General features: G+C 38.4%; 1 protein-coding gene across 1 annotated transcript in view; it reads right to left on the bottom strand.

The window, feature by feature from the left end:
* Positions 1–15,820, bottom strand: part of MYO16 (myosin XVI) — a 463,256-nt gene that overhangs the window by 268,993 nt on the left and 178,443 nt on the right. The window contains exons 11-12 of the mRNA XM_007451283.1: positions 11,779–11,889; positions 2,855–2,920 (exon numbers count right to left, since the gene is read on the bottom strand). Of these exons, the coding sequence (XP_007451345.1) occupies positions 2,855–2,920; positions 11,779–11,889 (177 nt within the window). The remainder of the gene's footprint in view (positions 1–2,854; positions 2,921–11,778; positions 11,890–15,820) is intronic.

Here is a 15,820-nt window from a genome sequence, read left to right as displayed (position 1 = left end):
TGCTGTGTTTCTTCAAACCTATTTGGAGTTAGGTATTCTCCTTAGGCTAAGCTTCACGAACATTAGATATGGTAAAGAATCATGAGTGTCCAAAATTTTTTCATGATAATCAAACCAATAACCTTTCTCAGTTCCCTTTTTCTGTAAATCTTCTTTTCATGCCATGTGAGAGTTTGTATTGTAGAATACTCCATTGCTACCACCTGATAATACTTTGCTTGATGCTAATCCTACACTTAAGAAGTAATGTAAATATGAAATAATAATTTTAATAGGATAGCATTTTCCAATTTTTTATATTGAACCTTGAAGGTTTTCACCAAGCCGTTCTAGTTTTCTGAGTGACTGACAAACCACCGACTTTACATTGGTTACCATGATCATTACTAATATTATTGCATGTTCTCATTTGGTCCAGAAAATACTGTCAGGGTCGGACCCGTCTTTCCCACAGGCCATCTCTCTCCATTTCACCTTATTCTCTTCATGTCTGTATCATTTAGGAACAGGAGGATTTCGGTCCGTGGACATTTTAAGTGCTCTTTCACAAATGAGATGGCATCACATAAGCTTCATTCAGGTTAGCTGTAGTCTTTGCTGGACTCTGTGATCCCAATAAATAAGGTCCTTCTTTATGGATCAATTCCCTCCTATTTTCCACTGTGCATGATACCTGTCAATAAACATCCAGGAGATTTGCAGGATCCTGCCACGGTCTGATTTCTGAAGCCAACCATGCAGTGTGTAGCTTATGAGGGTGCCATTCACGGGCCCCTGACATCAGGGTCCTGGTAATCTGTGGAACCTGATGCCAAGGGCTTGACGGGGCGTGGCTGCTGTTTTCACACCATAGTACGAACGTGTCACTCTACTTGCCTGATTGGATTTCCCACTCATTATCTTATACCTATATATAGATGACATGCCCTGAAAAAAGAAAGTTTGTTGTATACAAACAGTCACATATAATGACTAATTATATGTCTCTGGGCTCATCATTTGGGTCCCTGAGAGTAGTCTGTCCTGCATCTGCTCTGGGGCTACAAGACCTGGATTTAAATTGTCTCTGCCATTCATGAGAAAACTTTAGAGAGCCTAGTTAATCTCCTGAAGTCTCAGTTTATCCATCTGCAAAGAGGGAACGATAACACTTGCACTGATTGGGTCCCTTCTGGGATTAAATGTGGTAGCATATGTAATGCCCTTTGCAGCAGGCCTGCCGCGTGCTAAACCCTATACTAAACCCAGTAGAGTTCTCCTTCCATGGCTAAGAAGCCCAGCCACCCTAGCTACTTGCCAAACCCCAACATGCCTGGCCGTGGGGACGTCAGGAGGCCAGCAGCATCTGAAAGTCAATGGAATGTGAAAGCAGAGGAAGCCCTAGGCCTGGCATCCCACACTAGGTGTCGTGGTACACTTTGGAGGAGCTTAATCTCATCTGTAATTCGCGGATTCAGGATGACTGATCAGTTTTGTACTGCGTGTAGTCAAAAATATGACCTTGAGAAGTCATCCCCGGGTATTTGTCATCCTTTTGCACACTGAGATTTCAAGGTGATATATCTCTGGCTTGTGAACTCCATAGTACAGGTTATGGTGAGAAACGTCCGAGAAAAGTCTGATACTGAGTGTGAAGAGCCGATGCAGATTCACTGCTCAAGCATTTATTCTCAGGCGTGCACCTGCGCGTTGGTTTTCTGAATACTGCTTTGCCAGTTCCGTAGGCTTGGTCCTTGAATGGTGCCGTCTCCCCTGTGACTGTTACCTCCCCTCCCCTTTCTCCTCCTTCCCCTCCTTTTCCTGCACCTGCTCCTATGACAGAACTCCCAAAATGATTATGGGTACCTGTAATTCCTTTTGCCCTAAGTCGGTCATGCTTCCACACACACTTAGCCCAGGGATGAGGCTGGGGGAGGAATGGGTGGAATGAGGAGGGTGGGCAAGTCCCAAGGCAGTTTTAAAGCAATGGTGGAATTGACTTTTGGTAAGAAGAGTGGAAGGTGGGGTAGTGGGAGGTCCTCTCGTACCCGGGAAGCATCTCTGTAATAATTCTTAGTAGCTTCCTTGGGAGTTTAGAGAGAGCAATCTCTTTCTCTCTTCCTCTCTCTTTCTCTCCCCTACCCCATGCGCCCCTTCAGCATCTGCGAGTGCGCCCCTGCTTCAAGAACACACGTCTCCTCCTTTGATCTCCTGCTCCTAATTAGGGATTCTGTTTCGGACTGGAAGCAGCCTTGTGGCTGCACAAAACACAGAGAGCTCCCATGACAGTGTGTTTGAACCAAAAATACTAGGCAAAGAGATATGACAATATGCTTCACTATCCACAGTGATGTGGACAACACAGCAGAGATCATGCTGCGTTTTCAGTTGCCTGGAATGATTTTCCACAAGCAATTTCTCTTGAGTCTCAGGATTCAAGCTGGAAAGTCTTTTAGAAAAATGTATAAACGCAGTATCATCCTTTCTTATTCCATTGCTTTAACATCATAATACTCTTCTGAAAGCGGTCATGATGTTCAAAGACCTCTAAAGCAACTGACCTTGAATTAATCAAAAATACATGGGAAATAGAGTTAATATAACATTTGATTTTAGACGTCTGTCTAGTGACTACAATCATAAGAATTATGCATTTTAAGTGCAAAGAAACCTTTTGACAAAATAACATTCCTTGTCAATATTTTCTCAGAAGAAATTAAAGTCACTATTATCTAACCATTCAGTGTGGGATTTTCTGAGAAGCTTGATTTTACTTACCGTTTCGGTTTTTGCTTCTGAATCACTTGATACAAATAGGCATGTCTAGTGAGTGTTACTCTACATTATTAAATGATATTTTAAATTTTATACTCACCATGGTGGAATAAATTGGAATCTCCTTGAATGGATTAACAAGCAGGAGGATGTCCCCAATGAAAGTCTGTTAAAAGGAAAGGATATAAATAGTTATTGGACCATATAAATAGCACCTTTAAGGTTAAAAATTATATAATTTTACAATCACTGAGCAAAATATAGAGAATAAGTCAAAATCACACTTTATCATTTTGTGAATTGCTTTAACAGTTTGTAAATAAATAGAAAATTCAAACAAAATTAAACCAATAGGCTTGTTCCATTGAACACATAACAAGTGAAATGACTGAATTCTAAGAATTTCTCATCTTAAAGGGGTTTTATAATCACCAGTTGAATAAAAACATACAAAATTAAAACACATAGCCAAATGGAATGGAGGCGGTGAATGGGCTATGAATTCTATGTTGCTGCGTAAGAAGAAGAATAAAATGTATAACAGAAAAGTTAGTAAAGCACAAAAAGCAAATAAAAATAATTTTAATTTAAAAAAAGACAAGTAATGAGATATAAAGGCATAAAGATCAGATGGACCAAATAAAAATCAAATAATAAAATGTTAGATTTAAACCCAAATACATCAGTAATTATGTCAAATGTAAACTACTAAATAATTAAATGACAAAGATTATGAACTGGATTAAAATGCTAACTCAAATATAAAGACTAAGAAAACTTGAATGTTAAAGGATGAAGCAAGATACACACGCAAACAGTAATAACTGCAAGAAAGGTGGTTTAGCAATATTCAATTCATAGAAAATAGACTTTAACGTAGGAAACAGTACCAGTGATAAAAAGGGACATTTCACAATAATAAAATGATAAATCAGGAAGATATAGCAATTCTAAAATTCTATGAGACTGAAATCTAGCATAAAACTATAAGGAGAGAAACATGAACTCACAGTGATAGTGGAGAACCTTAACAATTTTTTCTTAGTAACTAATGGAACAAAGAGACAAAATTTTGAAATAAATAATTACCAAGTTGACTAACTGACTTATATAGAACACTATTACCAAGAACCGTACAATATACATTCTTTTAAGCTGAACACCGACCAGTTTCATTATATTCAAAGAGTTTGAGTCACATAGAGTATGTTCTCTGATCATGGGAGAATTACAATAGAAATTAATAATGGATACCTAGAAAATCACCAAATGTTTGGAACTTATACATCTGCAAATAACCTATGAGCCAGAAAAGAAACCATAATGCAAATGAGAAAATATTTTGATTATGACATATTATAACATGTGAGATGCTACTAAAGGTATACTTGGTATGAAAATTATTGCCTGAAATGTATATGTTAGAAAAGAAGAAAGGCAGATCATGATCTAAGTATCCATTTCAAGGAGCTCATCAAATTATGCAGAATTAAATAGCCAATATAAGAGCAGAAATTAAAGGAATAGTAAACAAATGCCAAGGAATAAAAAACAAAAGCCAAAAGGCAATCTTGAAAAATCTAATAAAAATATAGTACCCTAACAAGATTGACTGAGGAATCAAGAGGAAATGCACCAACTACCAATATCCCAAATATGACATCACTCCAGATACCACTGACATGAAAAGAGATGAAGAGGATATTAGGAATCATATTTTAGTCACTAAGTTTGGATATTTAGATGATGTGGACAGCAATCCACCATCTTACCAAAACAAATGTACTGAGTTATAGGAAATGTAACTAGTTTTATTTTTCGTACAAGAAATTGAATCTATGTCTAAAACCTTTCCACAAAGAAAACTAAGAATTCACCAGTGAATTCTTCTCAATGCTGATGTACAGATAAACAAATGTTATACAAATTATTCCAGAAAACAGCAAAGAGGGAACATGATTCACTCCATTTTAAGAGGCCTCAATAAACTGGATATTAAAAAGCTAACTGTATATTGAAAGAAAAGAAAATTATAGCTGGTCTCTCTCATTAAAATACACGCTAAAATCTTGAGAAAAATGTTGACAAGTTGAACCCAATAAGACACACAACAGGTAATATATTTCAACCAAATATTCTTTATTCTAGTAATCCAAGGTTGGCTTCATATTAGAAAATTAACCCTTGTAATTCATAATACTAAGGAGTCAAGAACTAAAGTTATAGGATCATCTCAATAAATGACAAAAAACATTTATTAATAACATTCAATTCCCACTCTTGATTAAAAATAACTTTGAAAACTATTAATATAACGGAACTTTCTTAATCTATAAAAAGTTATTACATCTATGGCACAGCTACTGCTAACAACTTGCTTAATGTTAAAACAGATTTTAATGATAAAACACAGATTTTAATAATAAAACAACAGAGATTTTAATGATAAAACACAGATTTTAATAATAAAACCGCTTTACCCTGGGATCAGAAACAGGACAGGAATGTCAATTATTGTCACTGCCAGTCATCTTTTAATTAACAGCCCTATACCATGAAACAATGCAAGAAAAGAAAGTAAAGAAACTATCAAGATTTAAAAGAGACACATGAAAGTCGTTATTTGGAGACTACATAGCAGTGTGTGCAGAAAAGCCAAAAGAATCTCCACGTAAGTTAATACTTACATATGGATGTGGCAAGTTTGATGAATAAAATGTGCTTATAAAAAATCAAAATCGTATCTCTATATACTAGCCATAAACAATTAGAAAACACAATTGCTTGTTATTTTCAATAAGAAAATAACATCTATTATAGCATCAAAACTTGAAAAATGCCTAAAATAGATCTAATGCAAACAGGCCTTCTATACCAATTTTTTTTTAATGTTCCAGAAAAATTAAAGATGACCAAAGGACAGATAGTAATGTTCCATGAAACAAAAAATCCAATATTGGAAAAATCTCAATTATTCTCATCTAATCTGTACATTCAAAGCAATACCAATGAAAGTCCAATGGAAACTGATAAGTGGACTTGAAAATATGTATGAATGTCCAAGAGTCATTAGCCAAGACATTCTGAAGAACAAAGTCAGAGGACTTTCTATATATCAAGATTTATTATATAGCTATAATGATTAAGATATTTTAGCACTGGTTTACAGACAGACTAACAGATCCATACAACAGAAGACCAATTTCAGAGAGACTCACTCCCCATGGCAAGCTTGTTTATAACAAAGGTGTCACTCCAATGCGTGGGGGGAATCCACATGGGGAAATATTTATCTTGACCCTCCTCTCTTACCACTGTGAAATCATTTCCACACTGGTAATACACCTGAAACGTTAAAGTTACAACATCCAAACTGCAAGAAGGAAATATAAGAAAATATTTTCAGGACCAAGGCCAAAATTCTTTGAGCAGGACACAAAAAGTACTAACCCTAAAGAACTTTGTAAAAACTGCCAATTTCTCTTTATCTAAAGACACTTTAGAAGACTAAAATGTAAGCCACAAACTGGGAGAAAATATTCGCAATAAATCTATATCTATATCTATATCTATACATATCAGACAAAGAAAGGATATCCTGAATATTTAAGAAACCCCTACGTATCAAGGAGAAAATGTAAAACAACCCATTTATTTTTAAATGGCAATATAATTTGGAGACACTTCACAAGATAAGATAATCAAATCAGCAACAGACACCTATCAGTCAACATCATTAGTTATGTGGAATTAATTTTAAAAACCTCAGCTAAAGCTGGACTTTGTAACAGGCCTGGAGGGGGTGATTTCACACCCCTACCATGCAACCTTAATTACCCCAAACAGGAAGAGCCCTACATCTATCTATAACAGAAAGATGTCTCTATTTCACTGACCAACAGAAAGAAAAAACCATCTTTCAGCCTGAGGACAGCCTAGCCCATCAGAGACTGCAGCAGCCCAACCAATGAGAAGCCTCCATGCTCTGGACTCCATGCTTCCTCCAATGGATCATTTAGTCATTACAGCCCCTCCCAAACCCTCTCTTTTCCCTATAAAAGCAAGCTCCCCTTCCTCGTTTTCAGGATTTGCCTGTGGTCTGCCATAGTTTGCACAGCCCGGATTTCAATTCCTCTGCTATTCCTGAATAAACTTGCTTTTGCTGGTAAGATAACTGGCTATTATATTATTAAAGTTGACGGTTATCAGGGAAAAATGTAAGTTAAAACCAAAATGAAGCACCACTGCACAACTGCCAGAATGGCTAGATTTTTTTTTTTTAATTAATAATACAAATAATACTGATAACATCCAGTGTTGGTCATGATGTGGAAACCTAGATGTCCGTATTGGGCATGTAGCCACTTTGAGATACTATTTGGCTGTATCTCCTGAAGCTGAACACACCTGATGATGCTGGCACTGTAGTCCTAGGTGAGAGCCTCACAAAAGACGTGAGGCTGTGTGTTACTCCAAGAGCTACTTAATATGTGCGCCCCCCAAAAGGCATAGCGTGGTTTATAACAGTATTATTCATAGTAACCAAAAAGTGGAAACAACTCAATGATTCCTCAATTGTAGAGTAAAGAAATAAAAGAGGATATATTCATACAGTAGCTTACTGTACAGTAGCTTACTTACAGGGATAAAAACAAATAACTGCTGCTACAAGCAACACTATAGATGAGTATTAGAAACATAATGATGATGAAAGACGACAGACACAAACAAGAATATACCAGATGATTCCTTTTATACAAAATTAAAAGAAATTCAAAACTAATCCATAAGCGTATATGCCAGAAACTTTTGTAATGATTACAGTTAACTGGGGAAGGAGTTTCTTACACTCCTTTTCTTTATGAAGCTGCTGGTTACATAGGTGTGTTCACCAAATAAAAACTCATGAAGCAATACTTTAATGAGCTGTGCATTATTCTCTTTATACGTCATAGTGCATTACGGCATTCACTTAAAAGAAGGATTGGCCAGTATTTTATAGCCAAGTAAAGGAGGAAGGAAATAAAAGTGAAATAATTGAACCAAAGGGGAACCTTATTAGTGAAGTATCTGAAAATTAGTCTTAAATTCCAGAGAAGAAAAATGAAGATAGACAGTAGATTGAGGAAGAATTGAGAAATCTGTTAATTAAGAAAGATGAGGGGGGCTTCCCTGGTGGCGCAGTGGTTGAGAGTCCGCCTGCCGATGCAGGGGACGCGGGTTCGTGCCCCGGTCCGGGAAGATCCCATGTGCCGCGGAGCGGCTGGGCCCGTGAGCCATGGCCGCTGAGCCTGCACGTCCGGAGCATGTGCTCCGCAACGGGAGAGGCCACAACAGTGAGAGGCCCGCGTACCGCAAAAAAAAAAAAAAAAAAAGAAAAAAAAAAAAAAAAAAAAAAAAAGAAAAAGAAAAAGAAAAAAAGAAAGATGAGGAACATTAAAATACAATAAAAATACCCTAAAATGCATTTTTTATGGAGATATAATTTTGGGGGGGCCTCAATATTGAAGGAATTTGGGACTATCTGAAAATATATTTTGTGATAAAAATAGTTTATAAAACTATTACTTGAATGTTAATAATGTTATTTATTCTGTGCACTTCCTGGTGAGTGAACATCACATTACCTGCACTTCACTTTCTGTTTGATGGTTCGGGAACTTCCTACTCCTGCAGACTGGAGGGAAACTTCCCAATCTGACATCCAAATGGGATGCTATACACTCAGTTAAAAGAGCAACTTGCAGATTGCTCTGAAAGACCATCTTATATAACAAATCAGACTATAGGACTATAGCAAAAAGAGATGAAAACCCTGGTTGAACAGTTAATTCAGCTGAAATGTTTTCTCTTGGGCTCTGATGGGCCCAGACAGCAGCAGCAGAGGTGGTATGCTGTCTGCATTTTGAAGGCAGGGCTGACAAGATTGGCAGGAAAATCGCATGTGGGGTATGAAAGAAAAAGAAGCACCAATACTCTTCCAGTCATTTTGGCCTGAAAACTGAAAGAAAGAGGTTGTCATGAACGGAGATGGGAGGGGCATGGGAGGGGCATGTTGGGATCGGACAACCAAATTTGAATATTTTAATGTTGAAACATCTACTAACCTAGTGCTTTTGTATTTGTGGGGAAGGAACACTTTTATTTCCAATTCATTGTGGACTAATACTTCTGCAAAACATAATAAAAAATTCCTGGAAAAATGAAATTGAAAAAGACAAAGACATACAAAAAGCAAGGCTTGATTCTTATGAGATTCAACAGACAGAAATTAAACCATTAAATTGCTATAAGAGTTTTTAAAAGCTTTACTCTGAGGGCAGACTGGTAATAAAATGTTCACATATCCAGTGGTCCAGAAAATACACTGTGAGAATCACCTATTACTATTAAATCAGTAACATTTAAATTGCTTGTCTATCCATAAAGGCAAATTCAAATACCATAACTTGGAGCACTCATTACAAAATTGATCCTAGGTAGCTCAGCTCTTCAATATTTCAGGTCTACAGAAGAGGAAATCATGCCTCACACAGTGAAAAGTTTATATCCTCAAAAAGAAAACCAGAGGCCCAAAATAGAGTCCCATATGCTAGGCCAGGCTATCCGACAGGGGCATAATATCTAACCTAACTGAAGCTGCCCCCAGAAATATGGTCTTGACCAGACAGTCAGGAATTTTCTGTTTGGTACCAATAAGGTAATATGTCACATGGCCCCTCTCCATTCCCCAAAAGATGATGAGGTGGTCGCTACATAGACCCCTCTGTTCCCCACAGGTAGTTACATAAGCCTGAAGCAATATTTTTTATGACTTCCTCATCTTGCCTTTAAAACCCTTCCCTTTCTGTGGCCCCCTGGAGCTCCCCTCTGCTAGCTAGATGGGGTGTTGCCCAATTCATGAATCATTCAATAAAGCCAATTAGATCACTAAAATTTACTCAGTTGAATTTTGTTTTTTAATAGTGTTTTACATGAACTTTAGCAAAGCAGGGAATCCTAATTCTGATTATCCAGGTAGTGTTAGCAAAGAGAGTCTACGAAGGTGGTCCACTGCGTGGGGTCTGCGACGTGACCCGGATAAACAGGTAGGAAGTGGTTATCATTTCAGATGAGGAAGTGGGGGGTCCTGTTCCCCCTGAGCTCAGAGTCCAGCACGGCAGCAAGATGCTAATCAAACCACCACCGAGGTTTATAATCACAAGCGGTGAGAAGTGTGCTACAGAAAGATGGTGCACAGTGACTTAATCCGGAAGTTCTGGGAAGGATTACTTAAAGACGGAAGAATTATTGAGTGGGAGTTTATAAAACTATGTACTATGTGGAGGTAGAAAGAGAACTTTATGGAAAAAAAAAGACAGTCTAAGGGGAATCCCTGATGCAGGAAGGCGGGCAGTGACCAGTGACTAGGAATCATCAGTGATAGTGTTTAGGGACCAGATCGTGAATAAGGCTTGTGGCTGTCCTTCCAAGAAAAATGACAAGCCTCAGAAAAGTTTTAAGACTGGGAGTTTCGAGATTACATTTGTTCTTTACGAAAATTACTCTAGTTCGTTATGAAGTTTCCTCTAGAAAGTCAGGAGGCTATTGGAGAAAAGATGATGAGGATGGTGCCCGCTGGGAGGCAGAGTAGTAGATCTTGGGAGATAAAAAGCCACTTGAAAAGCATGAAAGAAATAAGAGAAATCAAAACTATTCAAGCAGTGGTCTGCCGATAATGTGGTTAAGAAGTTAAAATGAAGGAGAATCAACACGATGCTGGAAAAGGAGAGACAAGAGAACAAAAATAACACAAAAGCAACAGGGCAGTAACAGACCAAACTAATCAGGCTTCACCACTTTCTGCTGATGACTCAATTCCATTAATTTTGATAGAAGTATTTAATTTTAAGTGTATTTACAGTGGCGGGCAATTTATCCCATCATTAAGACACTGCACTGAATGTTCATGGATTAATCAGCACCTGACAATTTATTACTTGTAAAGAAATCTCTGATTTCACATTTACATGAAAATGACTTCATCAGTTTCTCAGCAGAGTAGGAAAAAAAACGGGTGTTATCAAAAAGGGATAGCAGAGGGCTTCCCTGGTGGCGCAGTGCTTGAGAGTCCGCCTGCCGCTGCGGGAGATGCGGGTTCGTGCCCCGTTTCGGGAAGATCCCACATGCCGCGGAGCGGCTGGGCCCGTGAGCCATGGCCGCTGAGCCTGCGCGTCCGGAGCCTGTGCTCCGCAAATGGGAGAGGCCACAACAGTGAGAGGCCCGCATAACGCAAAAAAAAAAAAAAAAAAAGGGATAGCAGACATGTGCATAATCAGATGTCTCTATAGACATTCTGATTGAATTGCTCTGAGATGAATTTAACAAAATCAATGAGAGAGAGAGAGAGAGAGAGAGAGAGAGAGAGACATTAAGAGTGCATAGTGTCAAAATTGATATACATATTGGAAGAAATAACACATATAAACCAGAAGAGAACCACAGCAAATCAATTCTCCATGCTGTTTGCCATCTAAGTCATACATTTGTATGCTATTATCAGAGATGTGTATATAAATTATTTACTAGACAAAGACATTTCCCGATAATTTAGAAGAACAACAGTTTTTCTTTCATGCAAATAGAGAAGCATCCCCCACGCACACTTAGCTTTTCCTCTTTGGCTTCATTCTCCAGATCTAGGAGGCTGAGTTAAAGCCGATGAAAGAAACAGCATTTTTATAAGTGATCTGCAGATCCTGCTGGTTCTAGCAAGATCTTTTTCTCCAGCAAACATGACAAGAGGAAAGTTGTCTACCCTCAGGGCTCCAACTTTCTCTTAACAACCCTGAAATGTGAATCTTTGCAGAAATTGCCTTATAACTGAATCAGAAGACTTGACCCAAACTCTGAGAAATCCACCTTAAGCTATCAGCATGACCAAAAGTAACAATGAGCCCCTTCCTTGTCATATTTGCAGCACTGACAGGTGAAAATACGCAGCAAGACAAAAGCAGTGTGAAAGGCAATTTCAAGGGCACTTACATAGATCTGATTGTTCCCAAAGCGCTTCTGAATTTCGTAAAGCAGGCTGCTGTCCGTAAGCTGGCTGAGCGTTGCCAGGTCATCGTTTGGAGCGGGAGGCATCAGCTCGACCTGGGGGAAAAATAGGTAAGATCAATCCTAATTGCTTTCCAATCAACTGTCTTCACAGTTGTTTCTTCCATTTTCAATTACATGTCAAAAGTTTACAGACCACATGAATTCGAAACTGTTATTAAAAGATGAAATGGTTCACTTGTAAGGAACAAAAAATTCAACAGTCACAGAAATGTATTCAGGTGAGAATCTCTGTTCGATACCCACCAGCCAGGGCACACACTCATACACGCACCTACACACACAACCTGCATGTGACCCCACGTCCCTCCAATCATGAAGTCTAATTTAGACAGCTCTGAACTGTGCTGAGTCCTTTTTAAGACCAGCTGTTGAAAAGCTCACGTTTTTCAGTGTTTCCAAAGCTAAAGGAAAACTCCTATCACAAAACTGGAATGGGAGGAAAGCAGTGTGCCTGGACTTCAGTTTCTGAATACATGCAGGGAGGCAATGGAACTTCAAAGTAGCCTCTAGAATTCTGGCCTGTAAATCGTCTTCTGTTCTACATTACTGCTAAGTTTCAGGTAGTGTGAGATTAAGATGATTCTGTCAGAAAGAAAAACACTGCTTTCCTACTCAATTTTATATTGAGTGACAGAGTTGAAAAACTGGACAATATTTCCAAAAAAAAAAGGTAAACCTGAAATATTTAAATTAGATGAAAATCTATTATTTACAAGTCAGAAATGGGCAATGTTTAGTTTTATTTATATAGACAAAGGTCTCTCGCAAGTTGGCATGCGTATTGAACTCCCAAAGCAATCATAAAAAGGAGAAAAACCAAGAGCAGGAATTTTTTTTCCTTCAGAAGGAATGATTTACGCTAAGATAATAAAATTCCTCGTATATCCACAGCTCTCAGGAGCTCAAGGCAAATTTCTGCATGCACATTAAAAAAAAAAAAAGCAGGAAATAGCACTAACAGAAGTTTCATGTTTGTTCCAACAAGGCTGAAAGAGCTATTGTGGCATATCTTTGGAATTCTTGAGGGTTTTCATCTCCAGTCACAGCTGCTACACGGGTTAGAGAAAGTACTTCTACGCTGACAGTAAAAATGTGAAGACTTCCCAGCCAGCTTGTAGTAACCAAACGTGAGAACACCGTGTTAGGGTAGATCCAGGGAAGAATTCCTTGTAGTTAGCGTAACAGATTCCAAAATGATCAGGAATGAAGCTTTGATAATCAGTCTTAAGCAAGGGGCACATTCCTTCTAAAGATTCCTAAAGCACTGTGACAGCTGATAATATGTCTGTGAATATTTTTATGTTATAGTTGTAGACTCAGTCGTGTATGCTACCAGTGTCTCCCAAACAATTATGACAACAGTCAAAACAGACACGGGATAAATATGTAAAAAACAAAAACAAAAACAAAACTTCACATCTTCGCTAGGGTTGATCATTATGGTTCTTATGAAGATATACAAATATCCACATATATACATACATTTCTCTCTATATATGTATACATTTCCAAAAATAGAAATCTGAAACACAAAACAGACATAATTCAGAATAGAAAGTCAGGAAGAAATTAGAGAAACACTTTGAGAAATGTTTCAAGACCCAAAAGGAATTTACATCTTGGAAATACTCTGAATCCACTGATTCCTCGTCTCCACTTGCCAACACTGCTTTCAGTGCTGTCAAATTTCCTGTTTTGTTCTCTTGTGTTTGGTTGTGTTTTCTCTCTCTAGGACATAAGTAGTATATGTCCAGGAACCAGAAATTCAGTGGGCAGACAGAAGGTCTGACAATTGCGATAAGAGCAAGAAGATTCTGGGGAAAGGCTGTTTGCAGGAAAGAAAGAAGTAGGCATGAAAGAAGAGGAAAGAAGAAATTAGAAAAGAACGAGCTGACCGGGATGGTCCTACAGGGAAAGGGGTGATGATCTGACAAAATATTAAGCTTCCTGGGCTTCCCTGGTGGCGCAGTGGTTGAGAGTCCGCCTGCCGATGCAGGGGACACGGGTTCGTGCCCCAGTCCAGGAAGATCCCACAGGCCGCAGAGAGGCTGGGCCCGTGAGCCATGGCCGCTGCGCCTGCGCGTCCGGAGCCTGTGCTCCACAACGGGAAAGGCCACAACAGTGAGAGGCCCGCATACCGCAAAAAAAAAAAACAAAAAAAATTAATCTTCCCAAAGCTGAAGCCCATCACCGTGCCTGCACAGCACCTTGTTCTTACCTGCTTTTCATTCTATGAGATGTTTCTTAGAGAGTGCAATATATCAGGTCCTTTGTTTGCTGAGAATTTACACTTTTGTGTACCTGGATGCTGGTATGTCCGAGGACTACAGAAAGCAAACCGTCACCTATCTTCAAAATCCCTATATGCACATGCATATATGGAACACACACTTTCTCTCCTGTGCACAGAACTGTCACAGGGCAGCAGGGCTCTGGGAAATGAACCTGGAGCTTGCTGTCGTGTCTCCAAAGAGCACTGGATACAGCAGAAAAGAAACACTTGTGACTCTAGGCAATTTGTTTAACTTTCTTGAGTTTGAGTTTGGTCGGTTTAAATACTCAATTTGAGAGTCAGTTAAGTAGCAAAAGTGAATTATAACTTGCCCACAGTAGAATTTTGGGGATTAATGGACAGAAGACATTAAACAGACATTTCTCCAAAGAAGACATACAGATGGCCAAGCACATGAAAAGCTGCTCAACATCACTAATTATTAGAGAAATGCAAATCAAAACTACAATGAGGTATCACCTCACACCAGTTAGAATGGCCATCATCAGAAAATCTACAAACAACAAATGCTGGAGAGGGTGTGGAGAAAAGGGAACCCTCTTGCACTGTTGCTGGGAATGTAAATTGATACAGCCACTATGGAAAACAGTATGGAGGTTCCTTAAAAAACTAAAAATAGAATTACCATAAGACCCAGCAATCCCACTACTGGGCATATACCCAGAGAAAAGCATAATTCAAAAAGACACATGCACCCCAATGTTCATTGCAGCACTATTTGCAATAGCCAGGTCACAGAAGCAACCTCAATGCCCATGGTACACATATACAATAGAATATTACTCAGCCATAAAAAGGAATGAAATTGGGTCATTTGTAGAGACATGGATGGATCTAGAGACTGTCATACAGAGTGAAGTAAGTCAGAAAGAGAAAAACAAATATCGTATATTAACGCCTATATGTGGAACCTAGAAAAGTGGTACAGATGAACCGGTTTGCAGGGCAGAAATAGAGACACAGATGTAGAGAACAAACATGGACACCAAGGGGGGAAGCGCTGGGGGGCAGGTAGTGGTGGATGAATTGGGAGACTGGGATTGACATGTATACACTAATATGTATAAAATAGATAACTAATAGGAACCTGCTGTATAAAAAATCAATAAAATTCAAAAAAAGATATTATAGGTGAAAGCATTTGTAAGCTCTGAAAGTATTATTTTATATTATTATTTTTTAAAATAATCTATACTTACATTAAAAAAAGAAAACCCAGTGTCGACTGGAATTACATGAATTAAGAGCAGATAAATTAGTGCATAGAGGATTCAACCACTGTGGCAAAACCTTACAGTCAGTCTATATAAATGACAGTAATAAAAACAATAAATATGTCTTGCTGAGTTTTTGTTTGTTCTCGGTAATTGTGCTGTCACCTTATAGCCTTAGTCTTTTGTCATCTTCAAAACAACAAAATAAGGTGAGTACTATGTTCCCATTTTACAGATGGGGCTTAGTGAGATTAAGGGGCTTCTAGAGCTCCAGAAGCAGACCTGAGCCAGAGCAAATCTGCCTGACTCCATCCTCCTGTCTCTTTACTCCCAGGAAAACATGGCTTCACTAAATGGAATAAAAATTTGACCTGAATTATAAGCTGGAACCAAATTTAAATAAATATACTGTGAGAGGAAAGAAGAGAGGGAGGAAGGGAAAGAAGTTAAGCAGTTA

Source organism: Lipotes vexillifer, unplaced genomic scaffold, assembly GCF_000442215.2.
Source record: "Lipotes vexillifer unplaced genomic scaffold, Lipotes_vexillifer_v1.1 scaffold2194, whole genome shotgun sequence".
In the NCBI taxonomy this organism is placed as follows: Eukaryota; Metazoa; Chordata; class Mammalia; order Artiodactyla; family Lipotidae; genus Lipotes; species Lipotes vexillifer.
The sequence above is the reverse complement of the archived record's forward strand: the minus strand, read 5'-3'. Positions and strand labels throughout refer to the sequence as shown.